Source organism: Mus caroli, chromosome 9 (assembly GCF_900094665.2).
Source record: "Mus caroli chromosome 9, CAROLI_EIJ_v1.1, whole genome shotgun sequence".
NCBI classification, from domain to species: domain Eukaryota; kingdom Metazoa; phylum Chordata; class Mammalia; order Rodentia; family Muridae; genus Mus; species Mus caroli.
The window spans coordinates 67,181,771-67,204,512 of record NC_034578.1 but is presented as its reverse complement, the minus strand read 5'-3'; the positions used below and the strand labels follow the sequence as shown (position 1 = coordinate 67,204,512).

The 22,742-nt window shown below is 41.0% G+C and overlaps 1 protein-coding gene across 2 annotated transcripts; it reads right to left on the bottom strand.

Annotated features, from left to right (window-relative positions):
* Positions 1 to 7,617: 7,617 nt before the first annotated feature.
* Positions 7,618 to 19,158, bottom strand: Gtf2a2 (general transcription factor IIA subunit 2). 2 transcript variants are annotated; one of them, XM_021172180.2, is made up of 5 exons: positions 19,030 to 19,157; positions 15,058 to 15,176; positions 13,547 to 13,651; positions 10,973 to 11,099; positions 7,618 to 8,031 (listed from the first exon to the last, which is right to left on the bottom strand). In XM_021172180.2, exons 2-5 carry the CDS (start codon positions 15,127 to 15,129, stop codon positions 8,006 to 8,008), a joined length of 330 nt encoding a protein of 109 aa, XP_021027839.1. In that variant the 5' UTR covers positions 15,130 to 15,176; positions 19,030 to 19,157; the 3' UTR covers positions 7,618 to 8,005. The 2 variants fall into 2 exon arrangements, with proteins under 2 accessions (XP_021027839.1, XP_021027841.1); XM_021172182.2 differs by lacking the exon at positions 10,973 to 11,099 and having other exon boundaries at positions 19,030 to 19,158.
* Positions 19,159 to 22,742: the final 3,584 nt, after the last annotated feature.

The window sequence follows — 22,742 nt, the reverse complement described above, 5'->3', positions numbered from 1 at the left end:
AGAAAGAAAGAAAGAAAGAAAGAAAGAAAGAAAGAAAGAAGAAAAAAGAGTGAAGAAATAAGAAATTGAGTGTTAAGCCAGCCAGCCAGCCAGCCAGCAAGCATTTATGCTTTCTGCTCTTCCTTGTGGATTTGATGTCAGTAGCTGTCTGGAGTTCCTGCCTTGATTGTACCCTAGTGATGGACCGGAGCCTAGAATTGAAGGCCAAATAAACTCTTCCTCCTTTTAATTGTTCCCTCCCCTTAAAATAGTCGGGGTGCTTATCATAGTATCAGAAATGAGATGAGGACAGGGCAGATGGAGACACGGCCACTGGAAGGAAAAAATGTGGTGGTGACCTTAATAAAGGTCAGTCAGTGTCTGTGGTGTGAGGAGGCGAGAACCTGACTGAAGGTGATTTGAAGAGTACGCTGGAGCCAAACTGGATTCAACGAGTATAGATTAACTACTCGAGTTTTGTTTTAAGCCAAGGAGGAGGGGGATCCTCCATGAACTGAAGTTGTCTTGAACTTTAGAAAAGTGATCATGTGTTTTTGTGTTGGTGGGGAAGAGCCAATCGGAGCAAAACTATGGGAATTCTGAAGAGGCTTTGTCATTGTGCCAGGGGTTCGAGGAAGAAAAGGGTGGCTAGTAAACAGGATGAAAGCTTTATCCTCACTGGAGCCTTCAACGGGCAAGGCCTCTAGTAGGACTGAAGGCAAAGTGGGTGGACTCAGCCATGGGTGGATGGGCGCATGTGGTAGGATTAGTGGAATAGATCCCCGCCTCTCTGTGTGTTTTTACGTGTGGGCTCACCATGCGTGTGACGAGCAGAGCACTTGGAGGTCTTCCTCAGTTACTCCCCACCTTCCTCTTTTGAGACAGAGTACCTCACTGAACACGGAGCTTGCCAATTTCGCTAGTCTGGCTGGCCAGCAATCCCCAGGGAATCCTCGTGTCTCGGCTTCTCTAGTGCTGGGATTATGGGTGCGTACCACAGCATCTGCCTTTTTTTAATGTATGGTTTGGGGATCAAACGCAGGTTCTTTACTAGGTAGGAACTTTACTGACCGGAGCCATCTTCCCTCTCATTAGCATATCATCTGAGGTATAAAGTACATATAGAAAAGTACAAAATGCCCATATGTGGCTGAAGAAGTTTTAGGAAGTAAACACACCTGTACAAGTAGAACCCAGATCATGGAATGTAACATGACCTACATCCCAGGGTGCCTCTGTGCCCTTTCCGTAGTGACATCACTCCACCATTTTACTTTCCCATCAACAGGGTACATGGGTACTAATCGCTTTACAGTCCTACCAGTGTGTCCAACGTTCTGCCTGTCAGTGCTGGAAGAGAATAGAAAAGGGTATCAGCTGCCCTGAAGCTAAGAGTTAAAAGTGGTTGTGAGCCACTTGAGATGGGTGCTGGGAATTAACTCAGGTTCTCTGTAGAAACAGGACATGCTCTTAACCACGGGGGAACCCTCTTCAGCCCAAAAGAATAGTTTTAAAGACAATGTCTCCTGGACTCAAATCTCAGGAGCTCCATAGACTTAGAGTTGAAGAACATTCAGTTGAGAGTATTCAGTGATCCAAGGAGCTAAGCCTGCTTGATGCTTTCAGCATGTTGCAAGATGCTGCACCTTTTGTAAAGCAAAAACACCTTGCTGACCTCCAATCCCAGGAAGTCGCCGTTCTATGTACTCAGAAAGAGAAACCATTTTATTCCGTCATGCAAAAAAATATTTTTAGATATATGAGTTTTTACAGAAGTAGAGGCATTTTTAGAATGGATCAACAAAATCAATTTATCCTGAAGTCCCTTAGAATCTAACAGTAGCAGACAACAAGCAGTTATGTAGACTATATCACAACACAGAATATATGTTGTGAATATTAACATAATGTGGTTAGAGAATAAGCAGGCCCTAAGCATCGGATGCTGTAGAGTGTACTTATTGGTGTTTAAAGCCTTTTAAGAAGTTTTGAAATAGAACTCAGTTGGAGCACTTCCTTAGCATGCATGAAATCCTGTGGTGGATCCCCAGGGTCACAGAAACCAGGTGTAGTGGTGCATACATGTCCTTGGGAGGTGGTTACTATTTTAACAACTATTTTAAAAATTCATTTATTTGAGTACACTGTCACTCTCCTCAGACACACCAGAAGAGGGCCTTAGATCCCATTACAGATGGTTGCGAGCCACCATGTGGTTGCTGGGAATTGAACTCAGGACCTCTGGAAGAGCAGTCAGTGCTCTTAACCACTGAGCCATCTCTCCAGCCTTCAACAACTCTTTTTAATACCCACTTCTTTTTCACCCTTTAAGCTTTCTAAAATGGGAGACACCAAGTCTTTATATTATATATGTATGTGTGTGTGTGTGTGTATATATATATATATATATATATATATATATATATATATATATATATATATATATAAAGATCCTGTGTTAATTCAGTGGGTTCTCACTTCATTCCATATAGCATGTGCCTTGGTGAGTAGTAGCAGAGATTTAGAATGCTTCTGTAATTACCAATGCCACAAAGGTTAGCTGGGATATTTTCATGCATTCATTTTTAGCTGTTAAGGTTTCACGGTTAGTTTTCTCCCTAACTGAATTTTTGGCTGTAGAAACAGACTTTGATCAGGATCTCACTTTTTTCCTGCACTCAGATCAGGAGTTTGGACCCATCATTGAGTTCCATCATCCTTGAACGTTTCTGGTTTGTGAGCTGCATCTGTGACCGTGAGCTGGCATCTTGGTCAGTAGGTTCTGATTTCATGGAAAATACCATCTGAGTGGGGCTTTCGTTCCTTTAATTTTTCTCCCAAACCTAATTTAAGATCTTGCCTGAGTATTTTTAAAATGTTTTTCTTTTTTTTATAAAGAGTATTTAAGCTTTGTTCTTTGTACTTTTTATCCACAAAGAACATTAAATGGCTCCACAATGAGATAGGTGTGCAGAAGCTGGAGAGATGGCTCAGTGGGGGACCAGATTTTGGATGGAGGCAGATAGACCCAGGGAGTCTGGGCAAAATGGAGAGGTTAAGGTTCAGTGAAAGACTCCATCTCAAGGGAACAAGGTGAAGAGTACTAGAGTGGCCATCTGAACCCCTCTGGCTTCTGCATGAACGTGTATTGGGTACACACCCATACCTCAAATGTGTGGTGATGCACAACAGAAACTCCAGCACTTAGGTGTCAGAGGCAGGAGGATTTTTGTGAGTTTAAGATCAGCTTGTTCTACATAGCAAGTTTTAGAGCAGCCTAGGGATCTACATGGGGACATAGATCTTCCCTCAAAGGATAGAAAAGATGAAAGGAAGGAAGGAAGGAAGGAAAAAAGAAAGAACAAGCCAAGAGACTAAGAATCCATGCCTAGATTTCAAGGCTTCCTATCACCTACACTGATTCTCCAGTGTATGAAAATGAAGTGTTTTCTACTTCTCTTTGCAGTGTATTTTGATCTCACCAAATCCACATTTCCTTATTTCGCTGCAAATGGTCTCCTTAGTTGAGTCGTGTTTATACACAAAGTATGTATATGCCAGTGTACAGTGTCTACACTTACAATTTTCAGAACACGTTAACACTAGGATTAAGGACCACTAAGCGACCAAGTATTTACCACTGTGGTGGTTTGAGTGAGAATGGCCCCCATAGGCTCATATGTTTGAATGCTTAGAGGTCCCCAGTTAGCAGAACTGTTTGGGAAGAATTAGGAGGTGTGGTCTAGTTGGATGAGGGTATGTCACTGGGGGCGGGCTTTTAAGGAAATTGCCTTGATCATGATGTTTCTTCACAGCAATAGAATAGTGACTAAGGTATCACCTCTGACTCAAGGGGGATGATCACAGATACCAGCCAATCACTCGGCTGTTATTAAGTACACAGAAAAGGCAATTCTTTGTCCGGATCTTAAGTACCATGCATCTAGATAATTACATGATCTCAAAAAGCACAGCTTTCTTTATCTCCTGAAAGCAGACAAGCTAGTTTTTTTTCCTCTTGTGCACTGTTGACAACTGAACTTCAATTCCTGTAGCCTAGTCTTGTGCAGTCTCTTGTGCAGCCCTTTCCAGGAGAGTCCCCATTAACAGTATGGGAAGATTAAATACCACAGGGCTGGCAAGATGGCTCTGTAGCTAAAAGCACTTGCTGCCAAACCTGACAGCATGTTTGATCCATCAAAGCTACACTGTAGAAGAAAATAGGCTTCCACAAGTTGTCCTCTGCCCTCCACATTTGACTTCACAGGTGATCCCCACACCAAATAAATAGAAATGAAATAACAAAAACTATACCACACTACAGAGCAAATGTTGGTCACATGATGTGTAGAGTATGAAAACAATCTTTTTTTTTAAAAAAAGATATAGTTTATTTATATGAGTACACTTGTAACAGTCTTCAGATACACCAGAAGAAGTCATCAGATCCTGTTATAGATGGTTGTGAGCCACCATGTGGTTGCTGGGAATTGAACTTAGGACCTTTGGAAGAGCAGTCAGTGCTCTTAACCGCTGAGCCATCTCTCCAGCCCCATGAAAACAATTATAACTAGTGTACATCTGCCAAGGCAAAAGCAGATATTGTGGCTAAGCCCTACATAAGAATTCTACCAACTGATGAAATGCAGAACTCATGTTGGGCATTCCATTCCAGTTAGCTGTCCATTTACTCTAGTGACCTGCAATGAAAATATGTCCTCTCAGAGGCCACTCACCCAGCTTCTGAGCAAAACCTTAAGTACCATCACACACAGTTGTATGTAGCAGAGAAATCTGGACTGAACCACACTACACACTGACTCTCTTACTCTTTTCTTAGCCTGTGTGCTGCCTTACAAGAAGCTACTAAGCAATTAGGAAGGGCCTGAAGAGACCTCAGGAGGTAAAGTGCTTGTTGCCTAATAAACATGAGGACCCACTTGACCCCCAAATCTACTTAACAAGCCAGCTGTGGTAGAGTACACCTGTAATCTCAGCACTAGAAGAGTAGAGATAAGAGTAATTTCAGGACTTGCTGGCTACCCAGTCTACATGGCACTACATTACCACTACATGGCAAGTCTCAGGTCCCAGTGTGAGCCTTGCTTATTTTTTTCAAATGTGGGCATTGTGGATGAAACTCAGATCCTTAGGGAAGGATATTTTAACACATTTATGAAAAGCAATTTTGCTTAGTAGTTCTGTCAACTTAGTATCTCTTAGTAGAGGAAAAATAATGACCCTTTTGCTAGGAAGACTTCCTCACAGTTCTCAAACAAAAGAATTCTATTAAGACTTGTTTTCTCTTTTCTTTGTGTGCAATGTAATGCTTATGTGGGTGTGTGCATGCACGTGGAGGCTAACATCAAGATGTCTTCCTCAATTCTTCATTTTTGAGAATATCTTACTGAACCTGGAGCTTGATTCTCTGGCAAGACTGGCTGGTCAGCAGTTGCCAGGAATCCTGTCTCTGCCTAACCAGGGTTGGAATTACAGGTGCCCTTTGAGGGGCTTTTGTGTGGGTTCTAAGGATCCAAACTCTTGGTTCTCATTTCGTGCAGAAACAAATTACTTGCTGAGCCATCTTCATAGTCCGAGTTGCACAAGTCTAAGCAGAAGTTTCAGTAAAGCAAGCACTCCAGGGGGTTTGGGGCGGGCAGGTTCTGCACTGTGAATTTTAAAGTTGTATGAAACAACTTAAGTTCATATTCATGAATATGCCTGTGGTGGTCTGAGTATGCTTGCCCAGGGAGTGGCACTTGTTGGAGGAAATGTGTCACTCCTCCTACAGTGGTAGGGAGGAGGTTAAGACCTTCCTCCTAGCCACATGGGAGCCAATCTTCTGTTTGTCTTCAGAACAAGATGTAGAACTCTCAGTTCCTTCTTCAGTGCCATGCCTGCACAGATGCTGTCACACCTTATACCTGATAATGGACTGTACCTCTGAACCTGTAAGCTCACCCCAATTAAATGTTGCCCTTTATAAGAGTTGCGTTGGCCATGGTGTCTCTTCACAGCAATGGAAACTCTAAGACAACAATGCCCAAATTATGGTAGGTCAGATCTCCCCTATAGGGTCTATTACTCATGATCCTACAAAAGGGATGTGTCAAAACTACAACATAGGGCGCAAGCAAGATGGCTCAGCCATAAAATGCCTATTTGTATATTTAATCTCCAGAACCCACATGAGGAAGGAGAAAACAGACATTCTAGGTTTGTCCTCTGACACCACATGCATGCTATGGCACACATCTGCCCTTGATGCCTCCAATCACACACACAACAACAATCAAGTCTTTAAAAAAGAAAAAAGTAAAAAGTCAATTATAACGGAGACAAACTGTTTTTTAGGATGTGACTCCTTTATTAGATTACATGTTCCACTTAAGTTTTGGTAAAGCAGGAACTTTATCTGCAGCATTAAGAATGCTTAGCATTGGGCTGGAGAGATGGCTCAGTGGTTAAGAGCACCAACTGCTCTTCTGAAGGTCCTGAGTTCAAATCCCAGCAACCACATGGTGGCTCACAACCATCTGTAACGAAATCTGATGCCCTCTTCTGGAGTGTCTGAAGACAGCTACAGTGTACTTACATATAATAATTAAAAAAAAGAATGCTTAACATTGTGCTAGGAATGTAGCTACCATAGACACAGCTATAGCTAGCTCTCTTGGTGACCTGTCTGCCTGGTCTGATCTCTGAACAAGTTGTCAGTTTTGGCTATTGTCTCAGTCAACAATAGCATTATACAAAACAAAAGTTGATAAAAGTTGGGGCCAGGGTTTTTACATCAGCTTGTCAGGCTGTACAAACAGGACCAGGGTTTGCTGTCTGCTAGGTCCCTTTCCCCTGCTCTACTGATTCTAATTCTCATCCTGATAATGTTAGCTCAAGTAGCATGGGAATGCCAGATGTTCACTTTTACTGAGTGATAAGGGCCATGTCTTTAAGTGATGTCTGGATAAACCAACACCAAATCCATCCCTCAGTCACCTGGTATCTATCTGATTTCTCAAGGGTCTAAATAGCCATGTTCTTCATTGTATTCTCCCAGTTTGACAAAGAACCCCCCAACCCCCCACCAGTACACAAAGATGTAGAAACAGATGTCATATATTTTTACTATGACTTTAAAAAAGATTTGTTTTGCTTGCATGTATGTTCACCACATGCATGCCTAGAGGCCTCAGAAGTCAAAAGAGGGTATTGGATCCCCTGGAACTGTAGTGACAGGCAGTTGTGAGGCACCATGTGGGTGCTGGGAGCCAAGGGTTCTCTGGAAGAACAGTGCTCTTAACCGCTGATCTATCTCTTTAGCCCCTGGATTTTGAACAAAGATTAGAATTTCTAGTAATTGGTTAAGATGTTGGTCATTTATAATGTATGCTCACTGATAAGGACCAGGTCAAAAGTAAGTGACAAGACACACATGATTGCTGTTTGGAGCAGGACCTTGGTTCTGCTATACGAGTTATCTAAAATTCACCTCACCCCCCTGGCTCCGGCTGCTTATACTGACAATTATCTTTGAACATGTTCTTTGAAAAGAAAAGTGTGTGAGACTTTCATAGTAAAATTCCATCCACATTCAGGTATGTTTCTGGTATATTCAATATTAGATAAAATTACAATTGACAAGGTGAACAAAATTTTATTGAAGGACACCTTTTCCAAGCCCCTCATCAATTTATCTGGTATTTTTGACAATTCCCTGCTAACCAACTGCATCAAGTATTACTCACAACAAGTTTTAAAACGAGTTTATTGAAGAATAATCTTATGAAGGCAACCACTTTTGATTTGTCATTAAAAAAAAAGTTACATTTCTTTATGCTGTGTACTAAAGGTCATTTAAGAGAATAGAGTCACATGCTTCTCTCTGTGGGACCCTTGGGTAGTATATATAGCACAGTGTTGTCATTTCTGCACCGGGAGAATAAATAAAAAAAAGTCTCTTCCACGTTTCTCTTCAAAAAGCGATGAAAATAACAGAAGGTGGCATAGAAAAGCTGCATTTCTCTACTCATTCTGTAGTATTCGAGCCAGTATCTAGAAACAGGAAAGAGATCAATTCAAGGAGCGAATCCTAAACATCAGTACTTTAGGAACAACTAGGAAAGGGACAAGGAGTGGTGTTGGAAGGAGGAGGAGGTGGGCACTCTGGAAGGCCCTGCCAAGGTCAACAGCTTCCTTCCCAAGGCAGAGATAAGATACAGCCTAAACCTCTAAGTGTTTGCTGTGGGCTAACATTATCAACTTTTCCAGGCTACACCCTGCTTGGAAATACAGAAACCTTCTGGCTCTGGCTATTGCTGTCCTTTCCTCTGCTACTTTAGTGGAAACACAGCTTAATTTTAGGACACCAATTTTTAGAAAAATGGAATTTTAATGAGCTGAACTTATTTTTGAAGGCCAAATTGTATTTTATCCATGTCTATGATTTCATCTTTTCCTATGGATATAGAAAGAAATAAGAATTCACTACAACCATTTCTTAAGCATTTAAATCTTGGTTGAGGATCAATTACATGGTTTCCTTTAAATGAGGGCAGCTCTCCAGTGAGCACCTAACTGAAGCTGACATGGGTAATTTGCTACTTCTTATTGTCTGAGGTTGGAATACAGTCTTGTATCTTTAAACAAGAACAGCAGCAAAGAGCCACCCCGCAGAAGCTCCGGCAGTTAACAAACCCACCCAAGGCAGATTAGTCTGCTGTTATGAAGGCTGCTCAGAGGCTTTTGTTGTTTGGTTCAAATGACAGAATCTGACCCTCTACCATGCACATCTTTCCTGCTCAGCACAGTAGCTACTGGTTAGCAACATGTAGCTGTTTAAAATTTAAATTAATTCGAATTAGTTAATGAAATGAAATAGGATGAAAGTTTTTAGTTGCCCTCCCCACATTTTAAGTGTTTGAGGGCCATGTGATTACTAAGGACTATAGACAGACAGACAGAACATTTTCATCATTACAGCAATTCTCCTCAATAGTACTGGTGCTCATCTCCTGCTCCTTCCCTCAGGGCTAAGGATTGAACCTAACACCTTATATATGCTGAGCCCTCTATCAATGTGCTATCGCTAGCCCTCTCTTTACTCTTTCAGACAGGATTTCTTTTAAGTTGCTCAGGCTGGCCTTGAACTCAGTCTACAACTTAGGCAAACCTTGAAGATGTTATCTTCATTTCAGCTTCCCAAATAAAGCAAATTGTAGTTCTGTACCACCTGGCCCATTTATATCAATTCATTTATTGCACTAATTCTATGGACTAATAAACACTTAAAAGCCTAAGGGTTAAAAGGATGTTATTAGCTTAAATTACAAGAAAAAATGTATGAAAATATAAATTACTTCAAATATAGAAATGTTATCTTATAGTGCAGGAAACAGTATCACCTTTGTAGAAATGGAAAATAAAAAAGGTGATCTATCTAAATGTTCATTGTTCCTAGCAAAATTAAAAGATCGTAAGTAAGTATAAGCTGGCCACAAAAAGAAGCCTCTAGGACTACGACTGCTGAGGAGTCCTAGCTAGATTTCTGAGGAGTGAGTCAGTATAGCGGTGCTAATTTCCTAGACTTTTTGTCATCTAGAAAACTTTTTGATAAAGGCCTGAACAGATGTGGTAGCATGTCTTTCCATATCCCAGCATTTTGGAGGCAGAGACAGGCAGATATCTGAGTTCGAGGCCAGCCTGGTCTACAGAGTGAGTTCCTGGACAGCCAGGACTACATTGAGGAACTCAGTCTTGAAAAATCAAAATCAAAATCAATCAATCAGTAAAAAAGGCTGAAAATTTTATGTAGCTATCAGAAATTAGATTAAAAAGAATAATCTATGTGAAAAATAATGTATGTGTAAATATATCTCTGTGTACAGATGTGTTACTATAAAAATACATTCCTAATACTTGAACATCGTTTTACTTGTGAAGGTGAACACTTATCTGTAGAGGTGGGTCATAAATGGAACTTTTCTGTATTCTCTACATCTCTTCAGTGATTAAATATTTCTTTAAAAAATCTAAACTATAACTAGGCAGGGTGGTACACACCTTTAATTCCAGCACTTAGGAAGCAGAGGCAGGAGAATCTCTAAGTCTGAAGACAGCCTGGTTTACATAGTGAGTTCCAGGCCAGTCAGGGCTACAGAAATCCTGTCTCAAAAACCAAAACCAAACCAAACAAAATCCACAAGAAATGGGGACATTACTTTCTACATTTCTCTCTGCCTTCCCTCTTATAACTCCCTTCTTGTAGTGGGACAGTCTTTTATACTCCAGGAAATGGTTTTTTAAAAACAAGCTGCTTGAGTTATAAATTAAATACACAATCAAACATGGGCTGGGGCCTGACTAGGTATTAGAGCACAAAGACAGCAAGTACAAGGCCTTCGATCCTATTTAACAATACACACAAGGAAATAAGCAGTCGTGGAGCACGAAGCAGAGGTGTGCCACTCTAACAATGCAAGGACCTGAAAAATCTTCAAGGTCTGATATGGAAAATTCTCCTGCATAGAATGTGCAAATCAGAGGAATGAGTATCTCCCATTATAACTGCTAGATTCACAATTAGTTTAAATCAGCTTTAAAATAATTAACTTCTTATATATAAAAGTGTAGGATTAACAAGCAACACAGAAATTTTAAGATGAATGGTAAAAACTATTACTTCCTTAAAGAGAAAGGTGCAGTGAGAAGCCTAATGACTGCTTCAAATAAGCAACTCAACAGAAGGAAGTTTAGGAACTAGCTTATGTTCTTTGCACATGAATTTAATCTGTGCTAAGTGTCTATGTGTCACCTGAGCGGACAGATGAAAGGTCAGTTGAGAGGACAGATGTAGAATCCTGAAGCTAGGCTTTTAATCTGAGGGTTGATCTCCTGGCCACTTTCCCTTAAGGTTTTCAGACAGATCAAGGTAAGAAAGAGAAGAAAAAGGTACTTGGACAAGTTCTGCTTTCACAGTAGTTAGGTGAACACTTACTTTTACCATCACAGGCTACAATTTTCACTTTATCCACTTTAATAAGTTCTGTCACCTCTCTGAATTCAACATCATTCAATACAAAAGTCCAAACATTATCGCAGAATCTGTATGTATTTAGAGAGCCCTTTAAAACAAAACATTGAGAAATGCCATGAGAAGCCATTGTTTCCCCTCATGCTTTATTTCAAAGCAACTCAAGAATGCTCAGCTACCAAGTATATATAGCTGCTAAAAGCAGTGTGCTTAGTGCTTAGCTTAATTTATTTAATCACTTACTTAATTTCATCTACTTAGAAACAAGCAAGAGAAAACCTGGATAAGTCAGCTCGGGAAAGAGTTTAAAAACATTTTAGCTAGCTGACTATTTTTAGTACTCTAAAACAATGTACAAATTACTTACCTGAGATGAAAAGGTGTATGAAACCTTGACTTTGTGTGTCTACTGCCCTCTTGTGGATAAACTATGAAAATTCCATTTGAGCTCTCTCTTCTGAGAAAGGATCTCTCTACACAGCCCTGGCTAACCTGGAACTCACTATTGTCCTAGAACTGTCTACTTCTTTCTTCCAAGTGTTAGGATTAAAGGTGTGCATCATTACATTCTGCCCATTTGATTAGAATTAAATACACACACACACACACACACATCTGCACGCGTCTATGTGTTTGGTGCATGCTTACCTGAGTTTATATGTACTACATTTGTACAGATGCCTCTAACAGCCAGGGGAGGGACTCTAATCCCCTGGAACTGGAGTCACAGGTAGTTGTGACCACCTGACATAGGTGCTGGGAACCAAACCCAGATTTTCTGCAAGAGCAATAAGTGTTCTTAGCTACTAAACTTTCTCTACAGCCCTCACTTTTGACTTTTTTGTTTTGTTTTGTTTTTTGAGACAGGGTTTCTCAGTGTAGCCCTGGCTGTCCTGGATCTCACTCTGTAGACCAGGCTGGCCTCGAACTCAGAAATCTGCCTGCCTCTGCCTCCCAAGTGCTGGGATTAAAGGTGTGCACCACTGCCCAGCGACTTTTTGTTTTTTGAGATAGGGTTTTACTATGTAGTTTCCACTGTCCTGGAATTCAGTGTATAGACCAGACTGGCTTCCAACTCAAAGAGATCTGCTTCCAGAGTGCTAGAATTAAACACATGTACCTGGCTCCACTTAATATTTAAGATTCCATATTTCATTGTATGTTCATTTTCTAAACTTATATAAAAGCAGAGATTTTTTTTTCTTTTTAAACATTAAGCCAAATCCTATTACTGGCTCAGAAGTATCACTGTTGCCTATTCTTTAACTCTACTTCTAAATCAGCTTTTTTCTGTGACTCTATGTGGTGTCACTTTAGCCAGAAACTAGAAAATTACCAAATTTTTCTCTCCATTTTATCATATCCATAGTTGTCAAGTTCCATTATATGTGCCCTTTAAAGTCTTTCCCTTTCTAGCCAACCACTTGTCAAATTTTATACTATTAGAGACATGACACCCCCCTCCCCTCTTCTTTGAGCCCTGGCTATCCAAGAACTCGGTCTTGTATACCAGGTTGGGCAGAGGGGCAGAGGGGCAGAAAGGCAGAGGGGCAGAGGGGCAGAGGGGCAGAGAGGCAGAGATCCAACTGCCTCTGCCTCCCCAGTCCTATGATTAGAGGTCTGTGCATTTATGCCTGGCTGATACCTTTTTATTTGACTATTTATGCATGTAGTTTGTAAGTATGTAAAACCGATAAGACATTTATACATAACATAAACACATATTTTAATCTCTTGAGTAAAATATAAGTCAAATAGAGACCTCAACTAGTTTACCTTTGCATTTTCAGTACCCAAAACAACCTAATAGGCACTTAAATACTTAAAAAACAAATTCCTTTGTACTTTATCAAGAAATTATTCTTGCCTCAACACTGAGGTTTTCTTAAATGTAAAGTAACCCTTTTCCTGTATTGGCCTTCATATGTTTTAAGTTTATTTCTATAGTAGGGTTGTACCTTGTAACACAGTGTAAGATATTAGAGAAATATAACAGGGTAACAACAAAATGTTTCTGTAGTGACATCACATGGTAAACTGTTTTGCCACATTTGCCATGAGTTCTTAACTATAAATCACCATAATAGTGAGGATGGTATTTTGTTCAAAGCAGAGATAATCCAAAAGACAGCCAGCTACCAGAACAGACTTTATAAGACAAGCTATCTAAGGGTAGATGGGAGGCAACACAGAGACTCTACAGATAGCCAACCTTTCCTGAAGGACAGCGTGTGAAACACATAACTGAACTTAAGAATGACTCATCACTTACCTTCCATCTTGCAGCTAATACTTTCAGGCCTTTGAAATCTCAGTAATTCTCCAGGGGAAAAAAGCCAAACATATACAGGAAGATTTGTGAAACAATAAAATTAAAATCTAAAAGCAATTCTGAAACACATGGAATGGATGAACTTAGCACAACGATTATAGAACAAGTTCCCAAACCAGACTAAGCAAACCTTGCTATGATGAGTTAAGTGCACGTAAGCTCAGAGTTAACATGTACAGACCTCCAGGTACAGGAAACGTCCTTACCCTGAAATTGACTCTGTTCCTGACTCTCTGAGCCAATGCTGAATTGATAGCTTTATCAAACTGAAGCAGAACTTGAAGGGCAAGCTGGGGGGTGATCTGTTGAGACTGAGAAAAAAATGAAGAACATAAAATTCCCTAAGGGAAGAACATTTAAGACAAATAAAGTATACTGATTGCAGTCTAAAAATTAACATAAGTTAATCAGAACTTGTACAGTGGAAACCCTTATTCTCCTGGGACAGTAAAGCGAAGCCTGGAAAGAACTACACCATATCTTGACAGGAAAAGGAAACCTGTGGTGAGTTTGCAAAGCCAGAAAAGACTTGCCAATCCTTCGGTGGCTGGACAAAAGAGTCAACAACGAATGGGAAACCAGGTTTTTTCGTTTTGTTTTGTTTTGTTTCAAGACGGGTTTTCTGTATAATCTTGATGTCTTAGCATTCATTCTATAAACCAGGCTTGCCTTGAACTCATAGAGATCTGCCTGTTTCTGCCTCCTGAGTGCTAAGATTAAAGGTGTGCACCACCACTGCTCAGCTAAGTTTCTTTTTCTTAATAAAACATTTAAGACCTAAATATAAAGAACAAAATCAAATCATAACAAAGTCTATATAATAACACCAGAGCAGATGGGGCCAGGCATGGTGATGCACAGCTGTAATCCCAGCAGGTGGTGGCAGCAGGAAGGCCAGATGTTCTAGGCTATAATATTCTCTCTCTCATTCTTTCTTTCTCTCTCTCCCCCCCTCTTTCATTAATATTTATTAATTTTAGCCAGGCAGTAGTGCTGCATGCCTTTAATCCCAGCACTTGGGAGGCAGAGGCAGGCGGATTTCCAAGTTCAAGGCCAGCCTGGTCTGCAGAGTGAGTTCCAGGACAGCCAGGGCTACACAGAGAAAACTTGTCTTGAACTCTCCCCCGACCCCCTCGCCCCCAGCATATTAATTTTTATGTATTGAGTGATTTGTCTTTATACATACCTAGAAGAGGCAATCAGATCCCATTACAGATGGTTGTGAGCCATCATATAGTTGCTTTGAATTGAACTCAGGACCTCTAGAAGAGCAGTCAGTACCCTTAACTGCTGAGTCATCTCTTTAGCCCCTTCTAGGCCATTCTTAACTATAGACCATTCAATGACAGCCTGGACTCTGTCTCAAAAAAACCAAAGCAACCTCACTCCCACATTTCCCTCCAGACTCCAACAGAACATAAAAAGAAATACTTAGCACTTTCTTAGTTGTATGATTTGAGTAAGATTAATTCTTCTAAAATTGAAATAGAAATTCAAAATTCTAACTCAAATCTCAAAGAATTTTATAATATTGGACAGAATTGCTTTTAAAGTGATATAATTTGCCTTTCCTTTAAATTTAAGATGAGAAGATTACTTTCAGGGATCATTTCTGTAGTTTATCATTTAATATCAGAAGGGAAAACCATTAATTTTAAAATTTTTTAACAAGACATTTTGCAGATGTACACAGATCATGTTTAATGCTTGGCCGCACCTGTATGAGCTCATCAAGGCTCTCTTGAAGACTGTTCCCCAAAGTTGTATTTCTGTATAACTGATAGGCCATGGCTTAAAAGGAAGCAATTACTTTTTCTTCAGGCTTGCATTGATGTCCTACAAATTTAATATAAAAGACCAACTTGTAACAATGTAAATTATATATAGTAATCTATCACTTCATGTACTCTAACACGGAGCTATGAGAACTCAATTACAAATTACTACATTAATTATCTTGAAAGTTCAAAGTGTTGATTTTTCTGATTTTAATACCAGTATGGTATTTATCTTTTTAATTCAGTATGCTGACATAGTCATTAAAATGTGCATCTTTATTTTTTCCACAGGTTTTCCCTTAGTTTAAAATTTTCCACATAGCATACATTCTACCTGCTGTCACATAGTGACGTGATTCTGCTCTTGGGACCTTTATTTTTCTGTTTTCTTAAAATTCCATTAGAGTTTTTGCCAAAAGAATGGTGCTATGATAAGAAATAGACAAAATGGATAAAGATGAACAGGTCCTAAAATCTGTCTACAAAGGGTAATGGACACATAAAAAGGTTAAATTTTGTGCAAAAAGAAATAACTCATTGTATGATATAGGCTGCTTAAGGACTGAGTTGGCTTAGAAAAGCTTCCCAGTCTTCAAAGGAAAGCCACTCTAGAATGGGTAAAGGTGAGAGGAGGTTAAGAAAAGCCACAGAAGTGTCAAAGTGTAAGGTTTGTGGAAATCTAGCAGGGAAGACCGGCAGGTGAGGCTAAAGCAGAGGACAAGATGAGTTTGCCCCACAAGAGAGCTGAAGGCAATGAAAAGCCCTTGAAACAACACTTCAGGCAAGAAAGGCAGAAAATCCAGCTTATGGGACCTGAAAAGGGTTAGAGGAATACAGACATAACACATGTTTATTGACCTTGTAGTACTTATAGTCCAGAGATGGACAGGAGGAGATATATTCAAACAATCATTATCAGATAAGACTTGGTAAGGCTGGAGAGGTGGCTCAACAGTTAAGAGCACTGGCAGCTCTTCCAGAGGACCCAGGTTTGATTCCAAGAACCCAAATGGCAGCTAGAAACCATCTGTAACTTCAGTTCCAGGGGATCTGACGCCCTCACACAGACATACATGCAGGCAAAACACAGATGCACATAAAATAAAAATAAATAAATCTAACAACAACCAAACCCAAAGCAATAAAACAAAACAAAAAAGTCTTCCTAAATCCTAAGGAGCTCAGCTCCAGGAAGGAGTATAATGAGATTTGGTAAAACTAATGACCTGCCATCTTCAGATTACACTTGGTCAGCAACTGATCCAACAGATCATTCTGTGATCTGTTGTTTTCCGGTTCCAGCTCATGGAACTACTGTATTTCCTGTTTTCTTTGACAATTCTTTCTCAGCTCTCTGACTTCCAGTTCCTGATTACCTGCTTTCCCTGTTAGTTAGTCCATCTCAGCTTATGGTGTTAAATCCTATCTATGTGTTGATGACTTTGAAACTTGTATCGCCTTCCCTCACTTCTCTTTGTATCCGTTTTCAGAATGGTCTACTCTACATCGAAACAATTATCAAATAGCTAAGACACTTCTCCTACAGCTAAGAGGAAATGCAGAGGACTCTTGAAGAAGACCCTGGTTCAGTTTGAGGCACCCGATTTGGGCAGATCACAACTGGCTCTAACTCTAGCTCCAGGGAACCCCATGTCTTCCTCTGGCCTCCACCAGTATCCACATACACGCACACACACACAAAGTTTCACTCCTATCAATAAGTAAGGCTTACATATATACATAGTACTGTCTTTACTATACTAGATAATACAGGGAAATAGGGAATTCTAGTTCAGCTTGTATGTACCACTCAGAACAATGTAATGTAGTATGCATTCAAAAAATATTTGTTGAGTGAAAAAACTTGGCACGAATAAGTACTAATATAAAACATTAGAAATACATTTACATGGGGACATATTTCTATTTTCCTGACAAAATTAATGTTAATGAAAACTAGAATTGTACAACCACATCCACCTATTCATTTCTGTCTACACCCATACACTCTGCCTTTCTGTCAGATCTGTCTTTATATTTAACATGCTTTTACCTGCATGCAATTTTCTATCTATTAGGCCTCTTTTCTCTAGCATACAATCAAATCTTCCCTTTTCCCCATCATTTCTATGGGAAAGAAGCATATTGGCAGCTTCTTCTTCCACTGTGGATAGAGTAACAATAGCAGCCACTCACATCCAACTGCCCTGCCTCCTACACTGGATTCCTCTGACTGGCGAAAGTTAAGTTATTTGTACTCACCGTTTTCCATTCTCCTCATACCCCTAAACTCACACCAAGCTTTAGGCTCTAACTGTAAAGAAATTCATGCTGTAGGTCACCAAGAGCACTGCTAAGACTGATCTCACCAGACTGGAGAATCTGACACAAATAACTTCTGGTTACAGGACCTCTGCTTGGTACTTCACTTTTGGGGTTGCTGTCTTAGATTCACTGATTCATCCTGCTGACTGACCCTCTTCTCTAGGTAACCCTGGCTTGTCTGGATCTCTGCCTCCTGAGTGCTGGGATCAAGGGTGTCTGCCACCATACCTGGCTGGCCCTTCCTTCTGCAGTCTTTCTAATCACAAGACAGTATTTGACTGTTTACTATTTTTGTTCTAAATACACTTACGAAGTAAATGTACATTCATTCTTATGACTCTGAGCATCAGCTGGTGATTCCCCAATTCACATATCCTCCTAACAATTCTCAATTCTGGAACTAATCTAGTCAAAACCTCTACGTGTCCTTTGTACCTCAGCTGAAGTAACACTATACTTCTATGGGCCCTCAGAGTCATATAAACCATAAAGATGGTCCAATTTCTAGCAAATCTTGGAAGGGCAACTTTCAAAATGAATCCAGAAGCCAATCATTTCTCAACATCCCCATGATTATTTTATTATGCCAGGCCACTAGTACAAGTCATCTGACTCATGGTGTTCAAATTTTCTTTACTCTACACTTGTCCCTCACACTTTATAATTTGCAGTGGGGTTATCTTTTGAAAATATGGGTTAGAACATCTTTTCCATCAGCTTCTATCAGGCCTGACGATCTGGCTACCCTCTATGTTTGGTTTGATCTATTTTCCACCTCCCTTTGCACTCTCAACTGCCCTGAGGGTGACAGGCGTGGGACTGCCTTTGCGATGGCTGTTCTCTCTGTCTGTAATGTTCTTGCTCAGATATTAATTTGGCTAACACACAACTCCAATAGCTCCACTCAATAGCACCTAAACTGACCACCACATAGGAACTCCAACATCCATTATGAAACGTCTCCAAACCCTTCATCTCGCTAAAATTTTTTGATAGCACCCTTTGCCAAGAAGTTACCTAACGGTCTTATGTTAATTTTCCGCATAAAATGTAAAGTCCATGAGGGCATGGATCTTTATTTTTGTTCACTTGATGTAACCTGAGGGCTGAGAACAGTACCAGATACTCAGCGCGTGTCAAACAAAAACATTTAGCTCGTTCAAAGTAAACGCCAGTCAGTACGTGTGCATGGAGAAGGGGAGAAAAAGGTCAGAGAGACATAAACTTTAAAATAGGCCAGGGGAGCCATGGCACGCTCCATTTGACATCTAAGCATTATTTGGAAAAGAGCTAACAGCGACTTCGACGTCTGCTGAAACGAGCTGGCTCGGCCATCTCCAATCTTTAAAGGTGGCGGCAACTGCAGAACTTCGGAATCCCCTCCTCACTGCGGAACTGGAGCGCAGGCGCCGTGTGTGCCCGGCCTCCGAGCGGGACGCCGGTCGCCTAAGCGCGGCCTGAGGAGAGCGGGAAGGAGGCTGCTCCCGCGCGGCTGCGTCTGTCTGGGGTCGCCTTCCGGCGGGCACAGCGCTCAGTATCGCCCGCCTCGCCGCGGCCTCCCCGCTCCCGGCCCCGCCGCCGCCTACCTGAGGGAAGGCGCTTCCGCCACGGCGGTAGCAGAGCCAGGTAGGGAGCCCGCTGCGACCACCTCCTCGGCCGCGGAAACCGCAGCCCTGTGCGAGTGACCCGGAAGTGCTCACGCGACCCGGAGGTGACGCCACAGGAGCCACTGCCAGCCCCCACCGCCGTTTCCGAGAAGGGGCGTGGTCTCTCCTGCAGGCGCTCAGGAAGCAAAAGGCAATGAATGGGGCGCCTGTCTGGCTTGTCAAAGTTTGTGGGACTGCAGTGTCCCTACACTGCCAGGGTTTGTGAGTCTTTCATCTTTTTCATTTGGAAGATCTGCTGTGTAAACTTCGTGACAGATACAAAAGCAAATACGTGGATATTATGAGTTTCCAGAATTTCACATTCCTTTTCTTATTAGCGGGGGTGCTTGGTTTTCTGCTTTCAAAACAGTAGCTATAGGTACTGCAGATGGCCAGTGAGCACATGAATTGTGACTTCGGATGCAAACACTCGAGGTCTGAGAGTGAAACATGTTCTTTGTGCCATGCTGTAGGTTTTCCTTTATAGCCTTTTAAAATTATATCCTTGCAACCCAAACTCATTAAATAATTTCCAAACTATGAAATACAGATCTGATTAAAGTTCAAATAGTGTTAAGATTGTAAACAGGCTGAACTTGCTATCAATTAAAAGAACCAGAAGCATCCACAATGCAGGATTGTAAAGGCCTGATGTTTGAAAGGCTTCACCGGATAATTCAGTGTAAAAGTTAACGACTAAAGATGAAAACAAGGCACAAATGTATATTCCAACTAATTTATTCAAATGCATTAATACTGCAGTAGCATGTGTAACAAATGAAGCCCCACCACTGTATTTGGAACCATATCAAAGGAAAAGGACATATTTTGCAGATCAGTGGCTTCTCAGTGACAAGAACCAGAGCTGTATCCTGCAGAGAGAATTAATCTCAATTCTCACTGAAATGACAATATTATCTAAGAACAGCTGAAAGGGCACAGTAAGCGAATTCTGTCTAAATGACAGCATGTGAGCGCCCAATGGAAATCGTTTGGAAGTATGAATCAAAGTGCAACAGTGTTTGATGAACTCAAAATTGTGTTCTATGTGAACAGAACCCCAAGGACTGTGCAAGCCAGCAGCCCTGAACATCAATATTTACTAGCTGGGTTCTCATGAGTAAACAATGAAGTAGCTGTTAGGACATTAACCTTTGGAAGTCTATATACAAAGGTACCATGGACTAACTGACAGTTACCAAGTTCTCTTGTCAAACTAGATATGCAAATACACAACTTCAAATTCCAAGTTTCAATTGTAGGAAATCTTAAAGACAACTATCTGAAATAGCTTCTATCATTTTTTAAAAACTAATTTTCATACCCCCACTACCAAACCCAGGGCAGGTCTCACTCTGTACACCCACCTAGGTTGTCCTGGAACTTGCTAAGTAATCCAGACTGGCCCCAAACTCCCAATCCTCCTGCCTCAGCCTCCAGTGCTGGAATTACACGCACAGACCACCATGGTAGTCCCAAAACAACTGGTTTTCATCTGGTGCTTGATTTCAAATGCTGTATGTGAATTTCTCAAAGCATTTTACATTTGGTTCCACACCATTACATATTATATATAATAGCAACAAACTGCCCTATTCAAATTATAGTTACCTCTAACAGTTCCACATCCTGTTTTGTTTCAGTTACCATTTAGAATTTAAAAGCTCCTACTGGTCTTCTGCTGACCTGATTCCAAATTCATTTAGGATCTCAGAAAGGGAGCAGAAAGTAAAGGGCTCCTCTGACAGGTCATCTGTACTAGCTTAGAACACTGGGCCCAGTTCTTGATGGTCTTAGCCACGCCCACTAGACAATTCCCATTCCCTAGTACAAAGTAAACTCTCACTAGCACAACTGTTTGCCTGTATATAGATTTTTCTTATTCCAGTCCTCTAAGATATGACTGATCAATTTCTGAAATATTTAAAGAAAATAGGGGTATGGAGAGTGAGGGGAGATAGCACAACAAAACCAAAGAAGAATGGGGTGGCTACCTCTGTTGTCAACTGTCTTCTCTACATCTCTAACAGCGTTAACAATTTTCTACCCTCCCCTGCTGTTTTTGAGACAGAGTTTCTCTGTGTAGCCATGGCTGTCTGTAGACCAGGCTGTCCTCCCATTCAGAGATCAGCCTGCCTCTGCCTCCCAAGTGCTAGAGGGGATAAAGGGTGTGCACTGCCACCATCCGGCAATAATTTCCTACTTAAAATACAGGACAAAGAATGCCAAAGCTACTGTCACCTTTCATGTGACCTACCAATTCAATCAAGAAACTGGCTTGCTCTACTCCATGTGTCACAGTGCTAATTCCTAGCACGTCTGCATGAGATTATCCAAGTTCCCTGAGCATTCACATACATGGCTGCAGGAACATGACACAAGTTCTCTGGAAGAATACTGTCAAGGAGCTGGTGGCACTAAGGCATGACACTTAGCACAGCAGCCAACACTGTTTACCAGCCGTGAAGGGTTGGTATCAGTCTCCACCTGGCCACTCTCGCTACTACGGTACAGACCTGCTCCTGTCTGAAGATGCAGAGGACAGGAGAATATCATCACCATGGCCATCAGCAGTTTCCTTGTCAAGCCACACCATACATGATCTGTTTCCTTGTGGATACAGGAAATGGGACCACTGGCTGCCATACAGAGTATGTCCCTTAAGAGGGCACTTTTAGGGCATGTTTGTGATAACCAAGACTTTCTTTGAAAGGGCCCATTTTCTCACTTATCTTCTAACTGCTTAGCACCACACTTCCTGGCACCTCTTGCCTCCTGGCGTTAAAGGCTTCAGTGTGAGGTGAAGACCTCACAGCTTCCCTTGGTGCTTTTTCAGGGACACAAGCAGAACAGAGTCACATTATTTTCTAAGAAAAACTTGATAAAAAGGGGACAATCAGAGCCAAAGTATAACAGAGATGGTAACAAAAACATGGAACTAAACCTGACAAGTTTATCCATAACTCCTGCAAAAACATCAAAGAATTATTTCTGCATTTTCACCTCAATTAGTAGTGAAAATTAAAATACAATGTGGAAACATGTTATATTGCACCAATTAAAAATCAACTTACTGTGGCTTTCCTCTACCCTCCTATTTATCACCAACTGTACAGGTATGTTTACATTTACTGTGGGCCCATCTCTATACCACATTCATTCAATGCAGGTTAAAGCAGTTAGCCCTTCTTCAGCCAAGGGTTTGCTATGTAGACCAGATGGGCCTCAAACTTAGAATTCTCCTGTTTCAGACTCCCTAGTGCATGGTATATGTCATGATACTTGGCTGTTCCTTGTGAATTTTATTCATTTTTTAAAAAAGATTTTGTGTGTGTGTATGGTATGTATGCATGCATCCATGTATGTATGTGCAAATGTCCAGAGGCCAGAGACTGCAGCAGTCCTCTGGAGCTTGAATTATAGGTGGCCATGAGCTGCCTGCCCTCAGTGCTGGGAACTAAACTTGGAAGTGTTCTTACAACTGCTGAGCCAGCTCTCCATGTTTGAACTGAATATAGGCTATTTCTACTTTTTAAAAATTTACAAAACAAAACAAACCCAAAACAAACAAAAAACCCAAACCCCAAACCAACCATTTCTGCAAAAAGTAAAACACAGTAAAAAGCTGAAGCTATTGTCTGTATTTTGAAACT

Bases quoted from the DNA above. Each gene is read 5' to 3' on its own strand.
- Gtf2a2 (XM_021172180.2), bottom strand. From the start codon at position 15,129: ATGGCCTATCAGTTATACAGAAATACAACTTTGGGGAACAGTCTTCAA. The intron at 11,100-13,546 runs GTAAGGACGTTT...TTTGTTTTAAAG, and splicing joins GGAACAGAGTCAATTTCAGG to GGCTCTCTAAATACATACAG. The intron at 8,032-10,972 runs GTAAGTGTTCAC...TCCTGTTTCTAG, and splicing joins TGTAGCCTGTGATGGTAAAA to ATACTGGCTCGAATACTACA.